This window comes from Cervus elaphus, chromosome 32 (genome assembly GCF_910594005.1).
Source record: "Cervus elaphus chromosome 32, mCerEla1.1, whole genome shotgun sequence".
NCBI lineage: Eukaryota > Metazoa > Chordata > Mammalia > Artiodactyla > Cervidae > Cervus > Cervus elaphus.
This window is the reverse complement of record NC_057846.1, coordinates 48,097,891-48,119,563: the sequence shown is the minus strand read 5'-3', so window position 1 is coordinate 48,119,563 and position 21,673 is coordinate 48,097,891. Positions and strand designations below refer to the sequence as shown.

The 21,673-nt window shown below is 42.1% G+C and overlaps 1 protein-coding gene across 1 annotated transcript in view; it reads right to left on the bottom strand.

The window, feature by feature from the left end:
* Positions 1-7,753: 7,753 nt before the first annotated feature.
* The window catches only part of LOC122687904, a 38,444-nt gene continuing 24,524 nt past the window's right edge, over positions 7,754-21,673 (bottom strand). Inside the window, exon 4 of the mRNA XM_043893637.1 lies at positions 7,754-7,968. Within this exon, the coding sequence (XP_043749572.1) occupies positions 7,846-7,968 (123 nt within the window). The 3' untranslated portion in view covers positions 7,754-7,845. The remainder of the gene's footprint in view (positions 7,969-21,673) is intronic.

Genomic DNA, 21,673 nt, shown 5'->3' with positions numbered 1-21,673 from the left:
GATTAATAAGAAATATTAAGCTGGGAAGCTATTTACCAAGAATCATAGCCTGCAGTGAATATTTAAACACTGGAAAATGCTAGCAAGCGTTATTAGATAATATTCCAATAACGTTGGGCTTCCCTTGTGGCTCAGACAGTAAAGAATCTGCCTGCAGTGCAGAAGACCTGGGTTCAATCCCTGGGTCGGGAAGATCCCCTGGTGAAGGAAATGGCAACCCACTCCAATATTCTTGCCTGGAGAATTCCAGGACAGAGGAGCCTGGTGGGCTACAGTCCATGGGGTCGTAAAGAGTTGGACATGACTGAGTGGCTAAGCACAGCATAGCATTCCAATAATGTAACATCCAGATCTTCTAGCAAGGCTACCAACCCCACCAAATCACGTGTCTGAATTGCTAAATTAAGGCCTTTTTTTGTTTCTTGTACTTATTGTTCTTTGGGACGCCTTCCAGAGAATCTGTAAGTACCCTGTGCATGTAGGCTGTGAACATGTAATCTAGCAACAGATACAAGCCAGAGTGACTGAGTAGACTGATATTTTTTAAGTTTTTATTTAATTTTTTAAAAACACTTTTTTTTTCACTTCAGTGGATCTTTGTTGCTGCACGCCAGCTTTCTCTAGTTGTGGCAACTGGAGGCCGTTCTCTGGTGCACGGTCTTCTCACGGTGATGGTTCCTAGAGCGCAGGCTCCAAGGCACTCAGGCTTCAGTAGTTGTGGCACACAGCCTTAGTTGCCCCGTGGCATGGGGAATTCTTCCAGACCAGGGGCCGAACCCAAATACCCTGCATTGGCAGGTGGACCCTTAGTCACCGGACCACCAGGGAAGTCCTAGACTGATATTTTTTTTAATGTGATCCTGTCCTTGTTCCTGGAAAAGCCAACCTTGACTTGTAACTGTAAACTTTGACTTCTCTCGTGTTCAACTTGGTATCTGTAAATCAACTTTATGTCTGTGAATTTCTTAGAACCAGTAAGCTTTCTTTTCTTTACATTTAGTTTTGATTGGGGGATAACTGCTTTACAGTGTTGTGTTGGTTCCTGCTAAGCATCAGCATGAATCAGACGTAGGTACACACATTCCCTCCGTCCTGAGCCTGCCTCCCCCCTCCCCCTCCCTCCCATCTCTCTAGGCTGTCAAGCCCAGCCAGCTTGAGCTCCTTGTGTTACACAGCAATTTCCCGTTAGCTCGCTGTTCTACACGTGGTAATGCATATATTTCAGTGCTACTCTCTCAATTCGGCCCGGTCTCTCCTGCCCCCACTGTGCCCATAAGTCTGCTCTCTCTGTCTGACTCTATTCCTGCCCTGCAAACAGGCTCATCAGTACTATTTTCTTAGACTCCATGTATATGCGTTTATATACAAGATTTGTTTTTTCCCTTCCTGACTTTCTTTACTCTGCATAACAGGCTCTAGGTTCGTCCACCTCACCAGAACTGACTCAAATGTGTTCCTTTTTAAGGCTGAGTATTGATAATAGTCCATTGTGTATCTGCACCCCAACTTCTTTATCCATTCATCAGTCAGTGGACATCTAGGTTGCTTCCATGTCCTAGCTGTTGTAAATAGTGCTGCAGTGAACATTGGGATACATGTCTCTTTTTCAGTTATGGTTTTCTTAGGGTATATGACCAATAGTGGGATTGCTGGGTCATCTGGTTGTTTATATTCCTAGGTTTTTTTTTTTTTAAGGAATTTTCATACTGTTCTCCATAGTGACTGCATCAATTTACATTTCCACCAACAGTGCAAGAGGGTTGGTTCCCTTTTCTCCACATCCTCTCCAGCATTTATTGTTTATAGATTTTGATGGCCATTCTGACCAGTGTGAGGCGATATCTTATTGTAGTATTTATTTGCATTTCTCTATTAATTAAATGATGTGGAGCATTTTTTCATGTGTTTATTAGCCATCCAAATGTCTTCTTTGGAGAGCTATCTGTTTAGGTTTTCTGCCCATTTTTTCATTGGGTTGTTTGTTTTTTTAATATTGAGTTATGCTGAGGTAGGTTCCTTCTATGCTGATATTCTGGAGTTTTTTTTTAATCATAAATAGGTACTGAATTTTGTCAAAAGTGTTTTCTGCATCTATTGAGATTGTCATGTGATTTTTATCTTTTAATTTGCTAATATGGCATATGACATTGATTTGCATATCTTGTAGAATCTTTGCATCCCTTGGATAAATCCGACTTGATCATCATGTATGATCCTTTTAATAGGTTGTTGGATTCTATTTGCTAGAATTTCATTGAGGATTTTTATATCTATGTTCATTAGTGATACTAGCCTGTGATTTTCTATTTTTGTGATGTTTTTTCCTGGTTTCAGTAACCTCAGATATGCAGATGACACCACCTTTATGGCAGAAAGCAAAGAAGAACTAAAGAGCCTCTTGATGAAGGTGAAAGAGGAGAGTGAAAAAGTTGGCTTAAAACTCAACATTCAGAAAACCAAGATCATGGCATCTGGTCCCATCACTTCATGGCAAATAGATGGGAAACAGTGGAAACAGTGACAGACTTTATTTTTTGGGGCTCCAAAATCACTGCAAATGGTAACTGCAGCCATGAAATTAAAAAACGTTTGCTCCTTGGAAGAAAAGTTATGACCAACCTAGATAGCATAATAAAAAGCAGAGGCATTACTTTGCCAACAAAGGTCCATCTAGTCAAAGCTATGGTTTTTCCAGTAGTCATGTATGGATGTGAGAGTTGGACCGTAAAGAAAGCTGAGTGCTGAAGAATTGATGCTTTTGAACTGTGGTGTGGGAGAAGACTCTTGAGAGTCCCTTGGACTGCCAGGAGATCCAACCAGTCAATCCTAAAGGAAATAAGTCCTGAATATTCATTGGAAGGCCTGATGCTGAAGCTGAAACTCTAATACTTCGGCCACCTGATGCAAAGAACTGACTCATTTGAAAAGACCCTGATGCTGGGAAAGATTGAAGGTGGGAGGAGAAGGGGATGACAGAGGATGAGATGGTTGGATGGCATCACCAACTCAATGGACATGAGTTTGAAATAACTCCAGGAGTTGGTGATGGACAGGGAGGCCTGGCATGCTGCAGCCCATGGAGTTGCAGAGTCGGACATGACTGAGCGACTGAACTGAACTGTCTGATTTTGGTATCAGGGTGATGGTGACCTCATAGAATGAGTTTGGAAGTGCTCCTTCCTCTGCTATTTTTGAAAGAGTTGGAGAAGGACAGGTATTAGCAGTTTTCTAAATGTTTGATAGAATTTATCTGTGGAGCCATCTGGCACTGGGCTTTTATTTTTGGGGAGATTTTTTTAATCACAGTTTCCATTTTAGTGCTTGTGATTGGCTTGTTCAAAATTCCTGTTTCTTCCTGGTTCAGTCTTAGAAGGTTGAACTTTTCTAAGAATCTGTCCATTTTGTCCAGGTTGTCCATTTCATTGACATATAGTTGCTCATAGTAGTCTCTTATGGCCCTTTGTATTTGTGTTATCTGTTGCAACCTCTCATTTTTCATTTCCAATTTTGTTGATTTGAGTCCGTTGTTTTCTTGATGAGTCTGACTAATGACTTGTCAATTTTTTTTATCTTCTCGAAGAAGTAGCTTTTAGTTTTGTTGATCTTCACTATTGTTTCCTTCATTTCTTTTTCATTTATTTCTGCTATGATCTTTATGATTTCTTTTCTTCTGCTAACTTTGGGGGTTTTTTTTCCCCATCTTTTTCCAGTTACTTTATGTGTAAGGTTAGGTTGTCTATGTGATGTTTTTCTTTTTGCTTGAGGTAGGATTGTATTGCTATAAACTCCCCTCCTAAAACTGCTTCTGCTGCATGCCATAGGTTTTGAGTCATCATGTTTTCATTGTCAGTTGTTTCTAGGTATTTTTTGATTTTGCCTTTTATTTCTTCAGTAACCTGCTTATTATTTAGAAATCTATTGTTTAATCTCCATGTCTTGGTATTTTTACAGCTTTTTTCATGTAATTGATATCTAATCTCATAGTGTTTTGGTCAGGAAAGAAGCTTGATATTATTTCAGTTTTCTTAAACTTACCAAGGCTTGATTTGTGAGCCAAGATGTGATCTATCCTGGGGAATGTTTGTGTGCACTTGAGAATAAATTGTATTCTGCATTTGGATGGAATGTCCTGAACATATCTTGTCCATCTGGTCTAATGTGTCATTCAAAGCTAATGTTTCCTTATTAATATTCTGTTTTGGTGATCTGTCCATTGGTGTAAGTGGGGTGTTAAAGTCCCCTACTATTATCATGTTACTGCCAATTTCCCCTTTTATGCATGTTAGTGTTTGACTTATGTATTGAGATGCTCCTATGTTGAGTGCATAAATATTTACAATTGTTATGTCTTCTTCTTGGGTTGATCCCTTGATTATTATGTTGTGTCCCTATCTCTGGTAGTATTCTTTATTTTAAAGCCTATTTTGTCTGATAGAAGAACTGTTAAACTGTTACTCTTTCTTATGATTTTCATTTGCATGGAATATCTTTTTCCATCCTCTCACTTCCAGTCTGTATGTGTCTCTATATCTGAAGTGAGTCTCTTGTAGACAGAATGTATATGGGTCTTGTTTTTGTGTCCATTCAGATAGTCCATGTCCTTTGGTTGCAGCATTTAATCCATTTACATTTAAAGTAATCATTGATATATATGTTCCTACTGTCACTTTCTTGTTTTTGGTTTGCTTTTCAGGTCTTTTCCATCTCCTGTGTTTCCTGCCTATAGAAGCCCCTTCAGCATTTGTTGTAAAGCTGGTTTGGTGATGCTGAGTTCTCTTAACTTTGGTTTGTCTGTGAAGCTTCTGATTCCCCGTCAGCAGTGAGTGAGGTTTGTTGGGCAGAGTCATCGTGGTGTAGATTGCTCCCTTCCCTTATGTTAACTATTTCCTGCCACCCCGTAAGGCCTGCAGAGGTCAGCTGTAAACCATACGGGAGTTCCCTAGTATGTTGTTTGTTGCTTTTCCCTTGTTGCTTTTAATATTTTTTCTCTGTGTTTAATTTTTGTTGGTTTGATTAATATGTGTCTTGGCATGTGTCTCCTTGGGTTTATCCAGTATGGGATTCTTTGCACTTCTTGGACTTGACTGTCTCTTTCCCCATGTTAGGGAAGTTTTCGACTATAATCTCAAAAATTTTCTCAGATGTTTTCTTTTTCTCTTCTTTTTTTGGGGGGACTTTCAAATGTTGGTGCATTTAATATTTTCCCAGAGGCTCTGAGATGATCCTCAATTCTTTTCAGTCTTTTTTTCTTTATTCTCTTCTTCAGCAGTTATTTTCATCTTTCTATCTTCCAGCTCACTTATTCATTCTTCTGCCTCAGTTATTCTGCTATTGATTCTTTCTAGAGTATTTTTAATTTCAGTAATTGTGTTGTTTATCACTGTTTATTCTTTATTTCTTCTCTGTCCTCATTATATATGTGAAATGATTCTTGCATTTTCTCCATTCCATTTTTGAGATTTTGGAAGGCCTTTGCTATCATTACCCTGAATTCCTTTTCAGGTAGTTTGCCTATTTCCTCTTCATTTATTTGGTCTTGTGGATTTTTACCTTGTTCCTTCATTTGCACAATATTTCTCTGCCTTTTCATTTTATCTATCGTTCTGTGTTTGAGGTCTCCTTTCCCCCATCTATAGGGTCATAGTTTCTGTTGTTTTTGGTCTTGCCCTTGCTAAATGAAATTGGTACGGTGGCTTGTGTAGGTTTTGTGTTGGGAGGGACTTGTGCCTATGTTCTCCTGGGAGGAGGTGTTTTTTTTTTTCCTCTGATGGGTAGAGCTGTGTGAGGTGTTGCGTTTTGGGGTTTCCATGGGAAGCCTTTATGCTAATGATGGAGTTTGTGTTCTTGTCTTGCTTGTTGTTTGGGTGAGGCATCCTGTGCTGGGCGCTGCTGACAGCTGGTGGTGCTGGGTCCTGGATACAGGTGGAGGCCTTCACAGGGCTTCTCACTCATATCCCCTTGGGTCAGGAACTCTCTGGCAGTCCAGTGTCCTGGACTGAGTGTTCCAACCCCCAGAGGTTCAGGACTGATCTCTCATCAGGGAACCAAGATCCCACAAGCATGTGCTGTGGCAGTAAAGAGTATTAAAATGAACACTCTAAAAAGAAAAGCAACAAAAAGCCTAGAAAAAAAAATGAACCCTAGGCAAATGGTAAATGCAAAATCAGTCATATAGTAGTAAAATCAAAGGAACATACACACACACACACACACACACACACACACACACACACGCACAAACAAAACCAAAACAGTCCAAAGTAAACAAAGTATAAGAGAGGGATCTGGTGAGCAAGGGAAACCAAAAATGGTATCAACCAATTAAAAACAACAGTAACTAAAACCCAAAACAGAAAACAAGACCAAAGCAGAGAACCAACAAGGAATGATGCAAAGAAAACAAAAGAAACTAACAACCATGGTGAAAAAAAGAAAAAAAATAGAAAAGCCAAGTTAAATAGAAGTACATAAAAATATTTTATGTATATTAAAAAAATAACTACACCAAGAAAAGAGCAATAAGAAAAACAATAAAAACAAAAATACAAAAAAAAAAAATACACCCAAAAAACCCCCATGGAACTGCCAATGTAGAGGTAGAGGTATATAAAGGAAATGAAAATTGAGATTTAAAAAAAAAAAAAAAGAAAGAAAATTGAGATTTAAAAACATTCTTAAAAGCTTAAATAGATATAATAATAATAATGATGATGATAACCACAGCAACAGAGAAAAAAAGAAGAGGAAAAAAGTCCAGAATCAACTACAGAACAAATCAAAACATAAGAATAACAATAAATGTTTTTCTCAGGTCTCAGCTGTCAGCATCTTCTCCCCACTGTGATTCACAGCCCACCTGTGCCTCCCTAGGAGACCCTCCAGTACCTAGGGGGAGTGATGCTGACGTCTGGACCTGTTGCAGGGACAGCCCAGTCTTTAATCTGGCCCTGCTCCTGAGTGTTCTTGCCTCCAACGTCCACAGTTGCCAGAGGGAGAGTGTTTTCTTTTGTGGGAACACTCATTCTCCTTTTATATATTCCACTGGCAGAGTCTACGTAGTTGATCATGTGAATTTAATGTCTAGCTTGTATAGGTGGTGGAAAGGTTTTCAGTCCTCTTCTTTAGCCGCTCCACCTGTGGAGCTCAGTTGTGGTTTCATCCCCACCTCTGGGCGGGTCATCCACAGGAGTCTGCTCCTGAGGCAGCCCTGGAGGACGTGAGTCCGCTTCATGAGGACCAGGTGTGAAGGTGGCACAGCCGCTTGGATCGCATTGGCCCCCAAGGCACGAGGTGTGCAGGGAAGCAGTGGCCAGCAGTGCGAGAGGTGTGCACTATTAGGGTTTTTTGGCAGCTTCTGGCCATTCTCCCCGGTTAGGACCAAGCGAGGAGCTGGCGTAGCTGCTTGGATTGCAGGGACCCTGGTAGCACCGAGTGTGCAGGGAAGCCAGAGGCCATGTGTGCAGAAGATCTGGTACTTTTAGAATTTTCTTCTAGCCTCTGACATTCAAAGGGCCTCACTGGCTGGTCCTTCTCTATTGCTCGGCATGCCAAGTGTTCAAAGGGCACCCCCGGCTGCGGTCCTTCTCTGTTGTTTGGCACATCAGTCACTCAAAGGGCCACCCTCTCTGGAGTCTTTCTCTATTTGTAGGCTGCTGGCCCTGCCATGTGGGGAGAGAGAGACTACAGTGGTGGCCCCACCCTCCGTGATTGACTCAGCAGTAGCACCCTGCCTCCATGGCTGCCTGGCTTTCCTCCTAAAGGCATTCCCCACAGCAGTCCCCTCCCTCCTGGCCCCTTGGACCGTTTCCCGGCAGTCAGCAGCAGTCCTCATCCCGGGATTGCTCTTCAGTCTCTGCCCTCCAGCTCCCAGCCCGTGTGTGTCTCCTCTCCAGTGGGCAGGGACTGCGGCCAGCTCCTGGCTGGTGCTCTGCAGGGTCCTCTGCATCTGAAGATACATTCCTGATGCATCTGTGGAGAGAAGTGCATGTACCTCACATCACCTACTCCTCTGCCATCTTGACTCCTTTCAGACAAAGGCAAAAAATAAGGTTTTTCCTTGATTATTAAGATTTAATTCTCACAGGAGAATTGTAATTATTTCTCCTGATTTCTCAACTGGTTTTTTTTTTTTAACTTTGGAACTTGTAAAATCATTCTCCTGAAATTCTGGGAAGGAATTCCTATCTGAAACCACTGCTATTTGTTCTTAATTTATAGGAAAATGTGTTTCAAGTTCCGCATGATTGATTTATCACTGTGAAAACTCTTGAAAACACCCTTTACAGGTAAAGGAGTTTTTATAATATGGCCCATGTGTTTATTCTTCCTTTCCCTGGAGCAGAGATGGATTTATTATGTTCTCACCTATTGCTAAGGGACTCTGAATGCCTCTTCTCAAAAGAATTTCATGCATAATTCAGAGAAGTAAGGGAGCTTGCTATACTTTGTGAGTTTATGATACAATACTGACTTACAGTTTTAACATTGGTTTTAGAGCATAAGGGATAAAAGAAACATTTGCCTAAGTTTTTATATAAGTTTAAAAAGTTTGATTCAATACTGTTTACCCCATCTTTGCACCAGAGGACATTATAAAAGGGATCAGAACATTTCCTTCCTCTGGAGCATTCACACCCATGTGCCTCCATTGTTTCACTGGGCAACACAAACAGATTCCTCTGGGGCTGGCCATTAATCCTGGGCATCTAAAAGTGTCACCGTATTTAAAAGTTGAAAATGCTCATCTCTCTAGCAGAGAACTGAAGAGCAGTCTGGGCAATGTTTGGACCTGGGGAGATGTTCAGGAGAAGTGAAAGTGAAAGAAACAACGTGACAAGTCACTGACACTATAGGACGGTTCAAATAGTTCACTTGTGTGCCTGTCAGACACATGTATAAACCCCAAGAGGCCAAGCACTATAAGACAGACAGGCAGGGAAGGGATGAGGTCAGTGCCCAGCAAGCAAGCATTCAGTAGACATTTGTGGTATTGAATTCAGTTCAGAGCATTGGACTTCCCTGGTGGTCCAATGGTTTTACAGGTTCAATCCCTGGCCAGAGAAGACTGCACATGCTGCAAAGCAGCTAAGCCCATGCGCCACACCGCTGAGCCCGTGCTCTAGAGCCTGGGAGCCGCAACTACTGAGCACACACGCCTAGAGCCCTTCTCCCCAATAGGAGAAGCCACTGCAATTAGAAGCCCATGCCCCACAGCTAGAGAGGAGCCCCCACTCACTGCAACAGGCGCAGCACCACCAAAAATAATTAAAGTCAGAGCCTCATCTTTGAGGCACCTGACAATAGGACCTGATCAGGACCTGATCCGTGAACCAATGAGCAAGTGAAAAACTCTTAAAATCATGTCTAACATAGTTCATAAGCAAGGATAAATCAACGAAGGGCAATGTTATCACAGCAAAACCCCAATTCCTTGCATCCTTATCACAATCCTGAATTGCCTAGAGTTTAGAGTTTGAATGAAATAACAATGCATAAGAAGCTGGTTTTGGTGTTTATTCAGAATCTAACATGCGGGTTGACTTGTCTAATTGCATCAGAAATACTAGGTGGTGAAAAATACGTACAGAATGATCAATTTTAAGCAATGAAATGACTGAGATCATGAATAAAATGCCTACCCTTGAGATTTTTATTGAGAATCAAATTAAAAAATGTAAAGTATTGAAGCAAAACAAAAAAATTGTAAGAAAAAAAATGAAATGCTATGGAATAAATGAATGTCAATACACTTGGCTCATTGAGGTTGCTTTAAACCTGGGCACCCAAGGGAAAAGTTGGAGTCATCATAACCATTTCAGCTTTTCAACCTTCTGGATTTTGCAAGGAGTTATAGAAACTACTGAGATCTGACTTTGATGGCAGGGTCCTTCATCCCTCTAAAATCTGACCCTCCAGTTGATATGGCCTCCATCAAGCCCCTCAGTGTCTTGGGGAGTTTCCAAGGGATCCAAGCAGTTAGTGGTAAATGAAATCCTTTGGGAAATGCCCACTTAGGGGGATCTGGTGTGATTTCTTCCCTTCATCGCATCCTCTGGGGTCCTCTCATCGTGGTGCGGGGTTATGTGAGTTGTGTCCTTGGGTTCATCTCCCCTCTACCCATCTCAGCCATGAAGCTACACTGACAGACAGTTTGATAACAGAGGTTTAGGGATGCTTCGAGAAACAGTCTCTTCTAGAGTCTACACAAAACTCCCAGCAGTCACCAGAGTGGCCAGCTTTGCTCCCCTCAGTGCCTTACATACACCTGTTGGAAGTGAATCATATGACAGCAGTCAGGCAACTCATCAACAGTCAGAGGAGGCCAGTGAGAAAAGTTGAAGTCCTGGAATGGCATCTCCAATTGCAAACCCAGACTGAAACCAGAAACCCAGAGAAATTCAAAGATGATTTGAATTTCCAAAGATTTCCAACTCCCCAACACCTTCAACCTAAAAGCAAATAAAAACAAATAAATAAAAGAAGAAAGAAGGAAGAAGCCAAAACAATTTACTTCCTGGGCTAAAATTACAAAGCTAATATGAAAGAAACAAAATCTGAAAACAATTACTAGGCAGCCATTTCAGGAGGAAGCAAAGCCTGTCCACCAGGAAACTACCAGGAGGATATCCTCAGCTAGTTTTTGAAACTTGTCATTGAATAATAATTTAACTTGTTATTAAATATCATCAACATAGCTTTTTAAATGATGGTGGTGATAAAGGAGCTATGTCAGTCAAACAACAAAATAACGTGGCTTTCATTTTCTATCGTGGCAGCAGTTAATGAAATATTACATTGTATTGTAGTATGATATTTTATACCATATTAAAATTATATAGCTGGCTACAGAATTTCACCAAGGGAAAACTATGAGGGCAGGTTGACCAGAGAAAGTATTTTCTATTCTAAAAATAAAAAAAATTAGTGGGAAAAAAATTAATTTAACTTAGAAACCTATTTTCAACAAAAGACATTATTGGACCTTTCTAGGCAAATGTAATACCCTGTTTGTCTTGTTCAGTCTTTGACACACAATCCATCCTGTGTCTTCTGCAGTAGCAGGCACCATTGGCATTCTACCCACGTAGCCTCAGCTCCCACATTTTTGAGCACTCCTGAGACTCCTTCCTTGGGGTTTTTCTCCAACCACAAGGGTCTGCCTAATCTCTGATCAAGCCCGACTAGAAGTGCCTAGTAGGTAACACTTTCTGGAGCCACCCTCATCCAGTGACTGTGGAAGGCTGGTGGGAAAAGAACCCCACTGCCCGGCTCCCTGGTTAGAATGGTGCTGGTGGGAGTCGGGATGGTGAGAATTCCCCAAAGGACTGGTCCCTTGTTCTCTGCCGTGGTAATCTGGGGCTACCTGCTGAGTCAACTGTTGTGCCTTCTCTCAGGACATGGTTTTGGGGAACCCAACCTAAGATATCCATAGAAGGCCCAATTTCACCCATTCCACCACCTGTCTCCCCGCTCCAGTCATCTCGGGAGCCTAAGGTAAAACAGAGCCCTTGGCTGCCTTCTCTCTTTTAGCTTGTATTCACCACAGTCCCACCTGAAACCCCACTCCCTCCTCCTTCCCTCCCTGGACTGAATTCCTAACCCCTCACCTGTAAGCCCACACTCTTCCTAGAGAGGATGAAAAGAATTGCTAATTTTCGCTATAAACAAATGAAGCTGAACTGATAAAATAGCAGCTGGAAAAGACAGGTTGGATGTAGGAAGTCGCTATGCACCTTTCCCAACTCACTCAGCCCAGGATTTCTGAGGAACATCCGGAAACCCAGACATTTCCTTGGATTGTTGCAGCTCTGATAAAAGTAAGCAGAGCAAGCCTCTGATTCTACATCCACCACCCACTCTTCCCTTGACTTGAAGATAATAAACTGTTTAAAATACTTTGCTTTTACAATTCTGATATATTGCTTCTGTGATTGCTTTCTATTTATACCTCTAGCCCACCAGTTCCTGGAACTGTGGAGGCCTGACGCTTAAACCAACTGCTGTAATTCTGAACAAAACTGACAGCTTTCTCTGGGTTCTCTAATTGGAAAAGTCTCCAAGGCAAAGAATTGGGTAGAAAGAGTATATAATTCATTTCTAAGCAGGTACTTTTGGATGTAAATCAAGAGCTATCTTCTTTCTGATTTATCCTACATGTTGTTTGTACTCCAAGCTGATCATTCTTCAAATTTCTTGTTCAACGGGGACCATGGCTTTGCTGTGAGCTGTATTTACTCATCCTCAGCCATATGTGCGCCCAGCACATGTCATTTTGAACAGACCAGTGACTTTGCAGAATTTTCCAGAGCAAGGTCCTAGACTACCTGCATTAACACCCTGTGGGATGGTGTTTGAAAATCAGATTCCTCAGACCACCACTGACTGATTCAGTGCAACTCTGGGGAGAGGCCTAGTGATTCCTAGGTTCAGAAGCTTGAGAACAACAGGTTTGGGTGTTCAAATTTGACAGGAGAGTTTAGGTCACAGAGGTTGAATGTAGGTTTTCCTTGCCTCTCCCAGGACTGAATCCACAGTGTTGAGCTCATCAGCTGGCTCTCCCTAACTTAGCTAGTAAGCACTTATTCTAAATGACAGAGACTCAACCTAATCCCTTCTGCTGGAAAGATGAAAAAATGGTTTTCAAAGAATAAAATGCACTTGAGTTTTCTAAGGGGAAAAACATGACCCAGGTAAGCATAACACTCTAGGTGGCAGAAACAGGGATGTAGGATGTTCTCAATTTTGATCAACTGTACCTTTGGGAGCAGATGTTTGAGGAAAGATGTTCTAGTTTCCTGACTTAGATGATGGGCAAAAATCAAGAAGAGTTGGTTGCATTTGTGTTGGGAGGAAATATTAGTTTCAATTTTTTTCTAAAATCAGAGTTTTTGGTGATATCTGCAGTTCAAGTCTCATGTGGTCTTATGTAAACATTCTTGGCTTTTCCATCTGTCAAGACGCTATTAAGTAAATTCAGTCTCTTTAGAAATAATCATTGTTTCCTGGCCCAGGATTTGGAAGGGTTTCCAAAGTAGATGACAGATGTTTGGCATAGAATCCCACTCGACATTGTGGTGAAGGGATTCATTATGGGCGCACAGCAGAGAGCTCAGCTCAAGGACGAAGGATCTCTCTTTAGACTCCAACAGTGAATGTGTTTGTGGGTGTCAGCAGACCATTTGAGAAGACATACATGACTCTAGTGGGTAAACAAATCTCTTCTTCCTGGAACAGAGGACTGTTGTGGGCTTGGTTGATCTGAAAAAGACCAGAACAATAGCAATGTCTTTTAAAAACTCTCAGCTTTCAGAGCAGTGTTCAAAGTACACGTCTTCTGATGAAGAAGTTCACGTCCGCTGCTCATGGGAGGGGGAAGCCCGTGGCATTTTCCCATCAAGCGCCTGGCGTTGTTCTCTGGGTATTTTAGGGTGTTCTTACATCCTTGTAAGGACATCACGGATGATGTTCCTCATGGTTCGGTATTACTGACCGACCTCCTGTGTCGGCCCCGGTTCCACATGAGAGATGTTCACTGTAAGAGCTCACCAATAGAAACGTGGCTGATGGGCATCATGTAGACTCTGTACTCGGAGTGGTTTTATTGATGCCCCTGTCTTTCCAGCCTGGCAAGGTATACACTCTCCAGCCTCTGATTCTCGGTTTCTTTATACCTAGCCAAGCGTTTTCCAAGACAGAAGATCTGGAAATGCTTCTTCATCACTTGAATACCTGGCAATGTGAATGAATAATATTTTGCACAGCTTTTCTGTGTATGAGTCATTGACCCCAGGAGCATAAACCAGTTTTTCAGTTTTAAATTATGTAAACCTTTTGTTACACTCCGCCTAATTAGTGTCCATTGTGTTAAAAAACCCTTTTTTATGTGTTTATTAATAGTCAAAGTATTAAATGAAACCATAGAAACCTCTGGAGGAGAGGCAGCTTCATCTCTTTTTAAAAACAAGTAATTCACTTAACATCTTTTCTAGTCAAATGAAAGGCTTTAATAGTTGGAAATGATCATTTAGTAACTTTTTTTTTCCACAGCTTTTTGTCTCTTTGGACTTTTACCTCTATACAGTCTCCCACCTCCTGGGAAAGGGACGTTTTACTCAACCAGTCAAAACTGCTTTTGCAGTAAGTTTACGGATTATATACATGTTTTAAATTTTATGTCTCACACTATATTTGGATTTCTGAAATGTTGCATTAAAATGCCATTTTTGGAAAGCAGTTTCCATTTATCTATCATGGATATTGTCATTGAACTGCTCTTGTTTGGCTTGGCTTTTTAAAATGACTGTCAGTTTTGCTGCTTTAATTTTATCCTGAACCCAACCGTATAAACACGCAGCATCAGCCTCACCTGGAACTTGTTAGAAATGCAGCATCTTGGGCCTCACCTGAATCACAGAACCAGTAGCTGCCTTTTAACAAAACTTCTAGGTGAACCTTGTGCAGAATGAAGTTGAGAAACTCAATTCTGACCTAGTCCTTCCACTTTATGGTAGGATTTCCAAAGAAAATGAACTCCGAGTTTGGTTTTATAAATCATGGTATCTAAAAATACTGGCCTTCCCTGGCGGCTCAGTGGTAAAGAACCTGCTTGCTGATGCAGGAGATGTGGATGAGATCCCTGGGTTGGGAAGGTCCCCTGGAGTAGGAAGTGGCAACCAGTCCAGTATTCTTGCTTGGAAAATTCCATGGACAGAGGAGCCTGGCGGGTTATAGTCCGTAGGGTTGCAAAAGAGTTGGACACAACCTTAGTGACTAAACAACAACAAAGAAAATACCATAATAATTGGAAGACAATGAAGGCCCAAGGTAGAAGCACCAGGATGGTTGCATTTACTGCAGGGCATCCTGCTGGCAGCTCAGACTGTGCTCAAGGTTGTAAGTGCAACGGTGCTGACCAGGGGACCCCCTGGCGCTGTCCTGAGAGTGGAGAGTAGGTTAGTGTGTGGTGAGGCAGGTCATGGGCAGAGAAGAGACATGCCGGTCAGTGTACACACGTGACGCACCGCTGCCGGCAGAGATACAGAAGTAGGACAGAAGCGTGAGTCATTCTGTGGGTGGGAGGTGGGGCAGAGGACGGGCTTCTCAGAGAAGATGACTTGATTTTAAGAATTTCACCCTGTGGGCAAGTCAGAAGCTGTTCCAGGCAGACAGACATGAAAACACTGAGACATATAAACCTCTCTAAGGAAATTCACGTGGTTTGGTCTTGGTGAATGTAAGCTGTGGGGTGGGGAGCGGGGGGAGTGTTGAACATTAGGTGGGAACCCAAAGGACAGATCTGGATGCCCCGTGAGTGCTAGGGAGCTCGGCTTTTGTCAGAGGGGCCTGAAGAATTTTAGATGGAGGAAAAACACAGCTAGTGTGGTGCTTTCAAGAGGTTTTCCTGGCTGGAGTGTGGAGGATGAGACGGGGCCAGCGTAGAGCCGGGGAGACCAGGGTGCTGGCGGCTGCGGTGGCCCGGGGAGACGCGATGATGCCAGTTGGTGCCAGGAGGTGGTGGCCTGGGGACAGCTCAGGACAGAGTCCAAAAAAAGGGGGAGGAAATCCTTTTCTCTGCACCACCAACTTCTCCCTCAAACCTTTGGAAGACAACAGTTCTTTGCTGAGTCTTAGTTAGAGCAAACACTTCCAGGTCTTTTTTAAATTTGTTTTGTTTAAAAAAAAATTTTTTTTTTGGATGTAGACCTTTTCAAAGTCTTCATTGAATTGTTACAATGTTGCTTCTGTCTTACCTTTTGGTTTCCTGGCCACAAGGCATGTGGGATCTTGCTCCCCAACCAGGGAACAAACCCAAAACCCCTGCCCAGCAAGTCTTAACTGCTGGGCAACCGGGAAAGTCTCTCCAGGTCTTTGAATTGCTGTCCACGGGCCACGGTTTTGCGTCTCTCTCTGTTAAGTGCTTGCTTGAGCTCTCTCCCACGTGCAATGGGGTGCCAGGAGTTAATGGAAAGATGAGGTGGAGTGGGGAAAGAGACCTAAAAGTTACTGGGTCCCTAAATATGCTAAGTGCACCACAGACATTGGTTCATTTAGTTACCAGAACCCTGCAAACTAAGTATTGCTACCTCCGTCTTAGAAATGGAAAAAATAAAGCCCTGGAGACTAAGGATCTCCTCTATCAGCTACAATGAGCAGAAACTGAATTTGCACCCAAAGATGGGTGATTCACATTCTCAACTACTTGCACCTCAGGGATGCCTGACAGAGTTTAATCCACCACTTACTCCCACCACCCCCCCAAGTTTTGCTGAATGTACAGGTAGATGATCAATTGCCTTCTCCAGTTACACGCTTTGCCCACTGAATGAGGTCACTAGAACCAGTGGGCAAGCAGAGAAGATCACTGAGTGACCAGGTAGATGACACAAATTCTCTGGAAATAATAATAATAATAATAATAAAAGACGTTGCATGCAGATTCTGGTTGACTTTGTTTGTACACAATTCTCTCCAGCTGGGCCATATGTTTCTGCAGCCCACAGATGATTAAAAACATGTCAGGAATGAGTGGGAAGCAAGTGAGATCTCATAGCTGACAAGCTGACTTCAAGGGAGGAGATAGGACCATGTAAAGAGAGCCCGAGATGTAGAAGTCAAGAAGCAGCGGTCACTGTTTTGGTCACTAACATAGGGGCAGGCAGTCCCACAGACTCAACTGGTTCTTGAAGGCATGACTATTACAGCACAATGTATAGACCCTAGGGGTCAAGGTCACTGCCATCTCCCACCTACAGGACAAAGCATCCGTGTAACATCCCGGACCAGAGGGTCACTCCTATGTCTACAGGAACCATTTTAGGAGTGTGACAATATGCATCTTTTTTTCAGGTTAGAAGTGGTTGGCATCTACAGAAGATTCTTATACTCTGTTCAGCAAAATCTCTGAGTCATGGCTGCCTGTTGGCCATTGTTCAGTGGTTTTTTGCATGTTGCTGTTGCTGTCATGTCAGACTCTTTGCGACCCCATGGACTGCAGCGTGCCAGGCTTCCCTGTGCTTCACTATCTCCCGGAGTTTGCTCAGACTCAAGTTCACTGAGTCAGGGAGGCCATCCAACCATCTCATCCTCTGTTGCCCCCTTCATGCTAAGCTGGAAACACAGGCACAGAAGTCAGTTCGTAGGTCCTTCAGTTTCCCCTGGAAGGAAGTCTTCCAGTCCACCCTCCCACCTCCTGCCTCGGAGGAGCAGCTCTTCCTCTCTCTTCACCTCTGCGATCTGTACCTGCTGTTTCCAGACAAGGAGCTCTAAGCAGGGGGAGGAAGAAAAGTTAAGGGAGACAGGAGAACATTCTTACTTGACAGGTGCCACCCTATGCTGGCTCCTAAGTCTCAAAGATTTGGGGGTGTTTTTTGGTTTGCTTTTGGCTTTTTATTCAAGTATACTTTATGTACAATGTTGTGTTGGTTTCAGCTGTACAGCAAGTGACTCAGTTATGCATACAGATGTATTCTTTAAACAATATCTATTTGGCTGCGTGGGATTTTAGTTGCGGCATGCGGGCTCTTCATGGCGGCACCTGAAATCTTTTGTTCGGGCCTGCGGGCATCTCTCCTGTTGTGAGCTTGGGCTCCAGAGCGCCTGGGCTTCAGTACTTGCCATGAGTAGGCTTAGTTGACCTAGGGCATGTAGGATCTTTATTCTCTGACCAGGGATTGAACCCGTATCCCCTGCATTGGAAGGTGAATTCTTAAGCACTGGATCACCAGGAAAGTCCCTACATTCTTTCTTATATTCTTTTCCAGTATGCTTTATCACAGGATATTGGATAGAGTTCCCCGTGTTGTAGAGTAGGTCCTTGTTTTTTTTTTTTTTTTTTTTTTTACTAAGTCTCAAAGTTTAATGAGCTTGTGAATCACAGGGAGAGCTCATTAAAATCAGGATTCTGAGTCGAAGGCCTAAAATGACCTCTGTGCTTCTGCATTTCTAATAAGCTCCCAGGCGACACAGATGGTGCTAAGCCATGGACCATACTTTGAGTAACAAGGATTTAGAGATTCCCCTGCAGTTCATCTATGCAGCTAATTAATGCCATTCCTTGAATTCAGGTAACTCTCTTTCAGCTATAGCCCTTGGTGGGGGCTTTTACTACTTTGGTTTTAAAAAACCATTGCCTTTGACTACTGGGGAACTGATAGACCACCCCCCTGGTCAGAATAGCTTTTAGCATATCATCAGGTTTGGTTTTGCATACCTTTGACCTTCATTTCACCGTGAATACAGTTACTTCCTAGACATCTGCCTCTCAGCCCCAGAGGACTGTAGCTTTCCATGACGGGGCAGGCATCACCCCCCTGTCCCCTAGATGTAGGGAGTGCCTGAAGGGCTCTCCCCGTGGAACTGTTGAAGGTCACACACTAGGCTTGGGATTGGAAGGAGTGGTTAAAACTGACAGTATAACTCTCTTCCAAGAAATTGCTTCACAATTCCTCTATCCTTAGTCAATAATCAAACTCCTTTACATTCTCAGTCTGGGTGAAGGGCCATATATCCTGTAACCAGTTCTAGATATTTCTTTTGAAAATTTACATGTTGGTGGCTGTGCTCAAAACTAAATATGGCATCTCATGAACTGCAGTGTATCTCTGTGCTTCTCTTCTCTGTGATAAGCATCTTGTTTCCATGTAATATGGTCTCTGAATATTTGCCAATTTCTGGATGCTTTCTCGTTTGTCAATAATCTACCTAAAATAAGTTACCTAGAATCAGACACAGAACTCCATATAGACTCTTCCAGTCCAGAGTTTATTAAGGTGGTGTTTCTCTATCCCCTACATGTATGACTTCATTAATGTTCTTGGCAGTTGAATGTATGTGGGAGAGAAAAAGAAGAAGGGGAAAAGGGAGGAATCAATAAATGTATAATCTTTTTTAAAAAATGGAGTGTAGTTGATTTACAATTTTGTGTTAGTTTCTGGTGTACAGCAAAGTGATTCATATATATATATAATATATATACACATGCACATATATTCTTTTTCATATTCTTTTCCATTATGGCTTACTTTAGGATATTAAATATAGTTCCTTGTGTTATACAATAGGACCTTGTTGTTTACCTTCTTTATATATAGTCGTGTGTATTTGTTAATCCCCTCCTGATTTATCCACCCTCCCCCCACTTTTCCTCTTTGGTAACCTTAAGTTTGTTTTCAAAGCCTGTGGATCCATTTCTGTTTTGTAAATAAGTTCATTTGTATCATTTTTTTAAGATTCTATATATAAATGATATCATATGGTATTCATCTCCCTTTGTTTAATCTACTTCACTTAGTATGATATTCTCTAAGTCCATCCATGTTGCTGCAAATGGCATTATTTTGTTCTTTTTTATGACTGAGTAGTATTCCACTGTATATATGTAACAAATCTTCTTTATCCATCCATCTGTCAGTGGGTGTTTAGGCTGTTTCCACATCCTGGCTATTGTAAACAGTGCTGCTATGAACATTGGGGTGCACATATCTTTTCAAAAGTGGAGTTTCTCTCTTTTCCCAATGACAGAATTGCTAAATCATATGGCAACTCTATTTTTAGTTTTTAAACGAACCTCTATACTGTTATCCATAGTGGTTGCACCCAGTGAGCTTAACTGTCTAGAAAACTGAGATAATGTTAATACAAAATAAATGAAGATAAGGAAATGAAGGGTTGTTCCATTTTAGACGTAATGAGTTTGAAATGCCAGCAGGACACGTAATGTGGAAATATTCAGCAGGTGGTAAGAAATTAGAGGCTGGAACATACTGGAAGGTAAACTTAGAGATAAGGATTTGGGGATCATTCTTATAAGCGAATGTCTGCAGTCTAGGGAATAGAGGATGCATGCAGGTTGAGCTTAGGGGAGAAGGTAGCCAGTTCAGGCCTAAAGATGGTGGAGACTCATGCAGATTCCAAGAGAAGACAACATATTCTCCGGAACTGGACTGTCACCTATGTGACTCCCAGTGTTTCTTTCTGTGGCCTGCCCCATTGTCTGAAAGTCACATCGACTTCATGTCTTAGGATTCTCCCAAAGAGGAGTGTGTGTGTGGCCACCTGGGAGGGGGTCACAGGTTAGCTGGCTGATACTTCACTCGCAAGGAACGCATTTATCCGATTAATAACCATTGCCACCCACTGCCTCCCAGGCCAGAATCCTGTGAGCATGGAACATGGGTTTTTTTCTTTATTGATTATAGTTGGTTTACAGTGCTGCACTAATTTCTGCTGTGCAGCTAAGTGACCGAGTCATATGCGTGCGTGCTTTTTTGCTGTTCTTTCCCTCATGGTTTATCTCAGGAGACTGGATGTAGCTCTCTGTGCTGTTTGGTGAGAACTTGTTGTTTACCCATCCTCTCGGTAGTCGTTTGCAACCACTAGCTCCACTCTCCCGGTCCAGCCCTCTCCTTCCCACATTCCCCTTGGCCGCCGCAAGTCTGTTCTCTGTGGCTCTGAGTCCCTTTCTCCACTCTCCCGGTCCAGCCCTCTCCTTCCCACATTCGTCTTGGCCGCCGCAAGTCTGTTCTCTGTGGCTCTTGAGTCCCTTTCTCCACTCTCCCGGTCCATCCCTCTCCTTCCCACATTCGTCTTGGCCACCGCAAGTCTGTTCTCTGTGGCTCTGAGTCCCTTTCTGCTTCATGGAGAGGTTCATTTGTGCCGCATTTTAGAGTTCACATATAAGTGATATCATATGGTATTTGTCTTTCTGTTTTTGACTTCACTTAGTAAGGCAATCTCTGGTTATATTCATTTTGCTGCAAATGGCATTATTTTGTTCTTTTCTTTATGGCCGAGTGGAACATGGGCTTTTTGATGCCTGTGGGGAATTAGAGGTGAGGTCTGGGTCACCTGTGAAAAAAATAGGCTTGGGCAGCAGGGTTGGGTGGACAGGACATGGGAGGATGCTTACAAACATAACAGGGAGACTCAGAATTTATTGTTTTGTGGAAATAGCTTATATTCAAAATGAGTGTATTATTTTGTTGGGTAATCCTCACCTAGCCAAATGATTTTATAAACATTCATGTATTCCAGTTAAAAATCACTTAATGTTTATTTTTACCCCTCTCTTAAATTGGATTATATATTATTTTTATTATGCTATACGTTTTATACAATCAAAGGAGTGAAAATGGCCATTGTCCACAAAAGCATGAAGAAATATTGCAGTATACACTGGTTTTAAAGGATATCCACAAATTTTTGTATATTCTTCAATTTCAAAAATGCATTTGTTTACTTGAATCTGACTTCAAACACTAAATTTCAGAATATAAATACCAATATAAGTTGTGATTATTGTTTTGATTTCTACAAATGAAATACATGAAATAATTATAAAATACTTATAACTTAATAATTTAGTAACTGGTTGAGATAGTTTAATGTTTCGTAGCTAAATGTGTGCTATTAAGTATATATGCTGTGCTGTGTTAAGTCACCTCAGTTGTGACCGACTCTTTGCAATTCCAGGGACTGTAGCCTGCCAGGCTCCTCTGTCCATGGGATTCTTCAGGCAAGAACACTGGAGTGGGTTACCATGCCCTCCTCCAGGGGATCTTTTCTACCCAGGGATCAAACCCACAGCTCTATGTCTTCTGCATTGACAGGTAGGTTATTTATCACTAGTACCACCTGAGAAGCCCTATTAAATTTGTGTTATGTATATTTTATATAC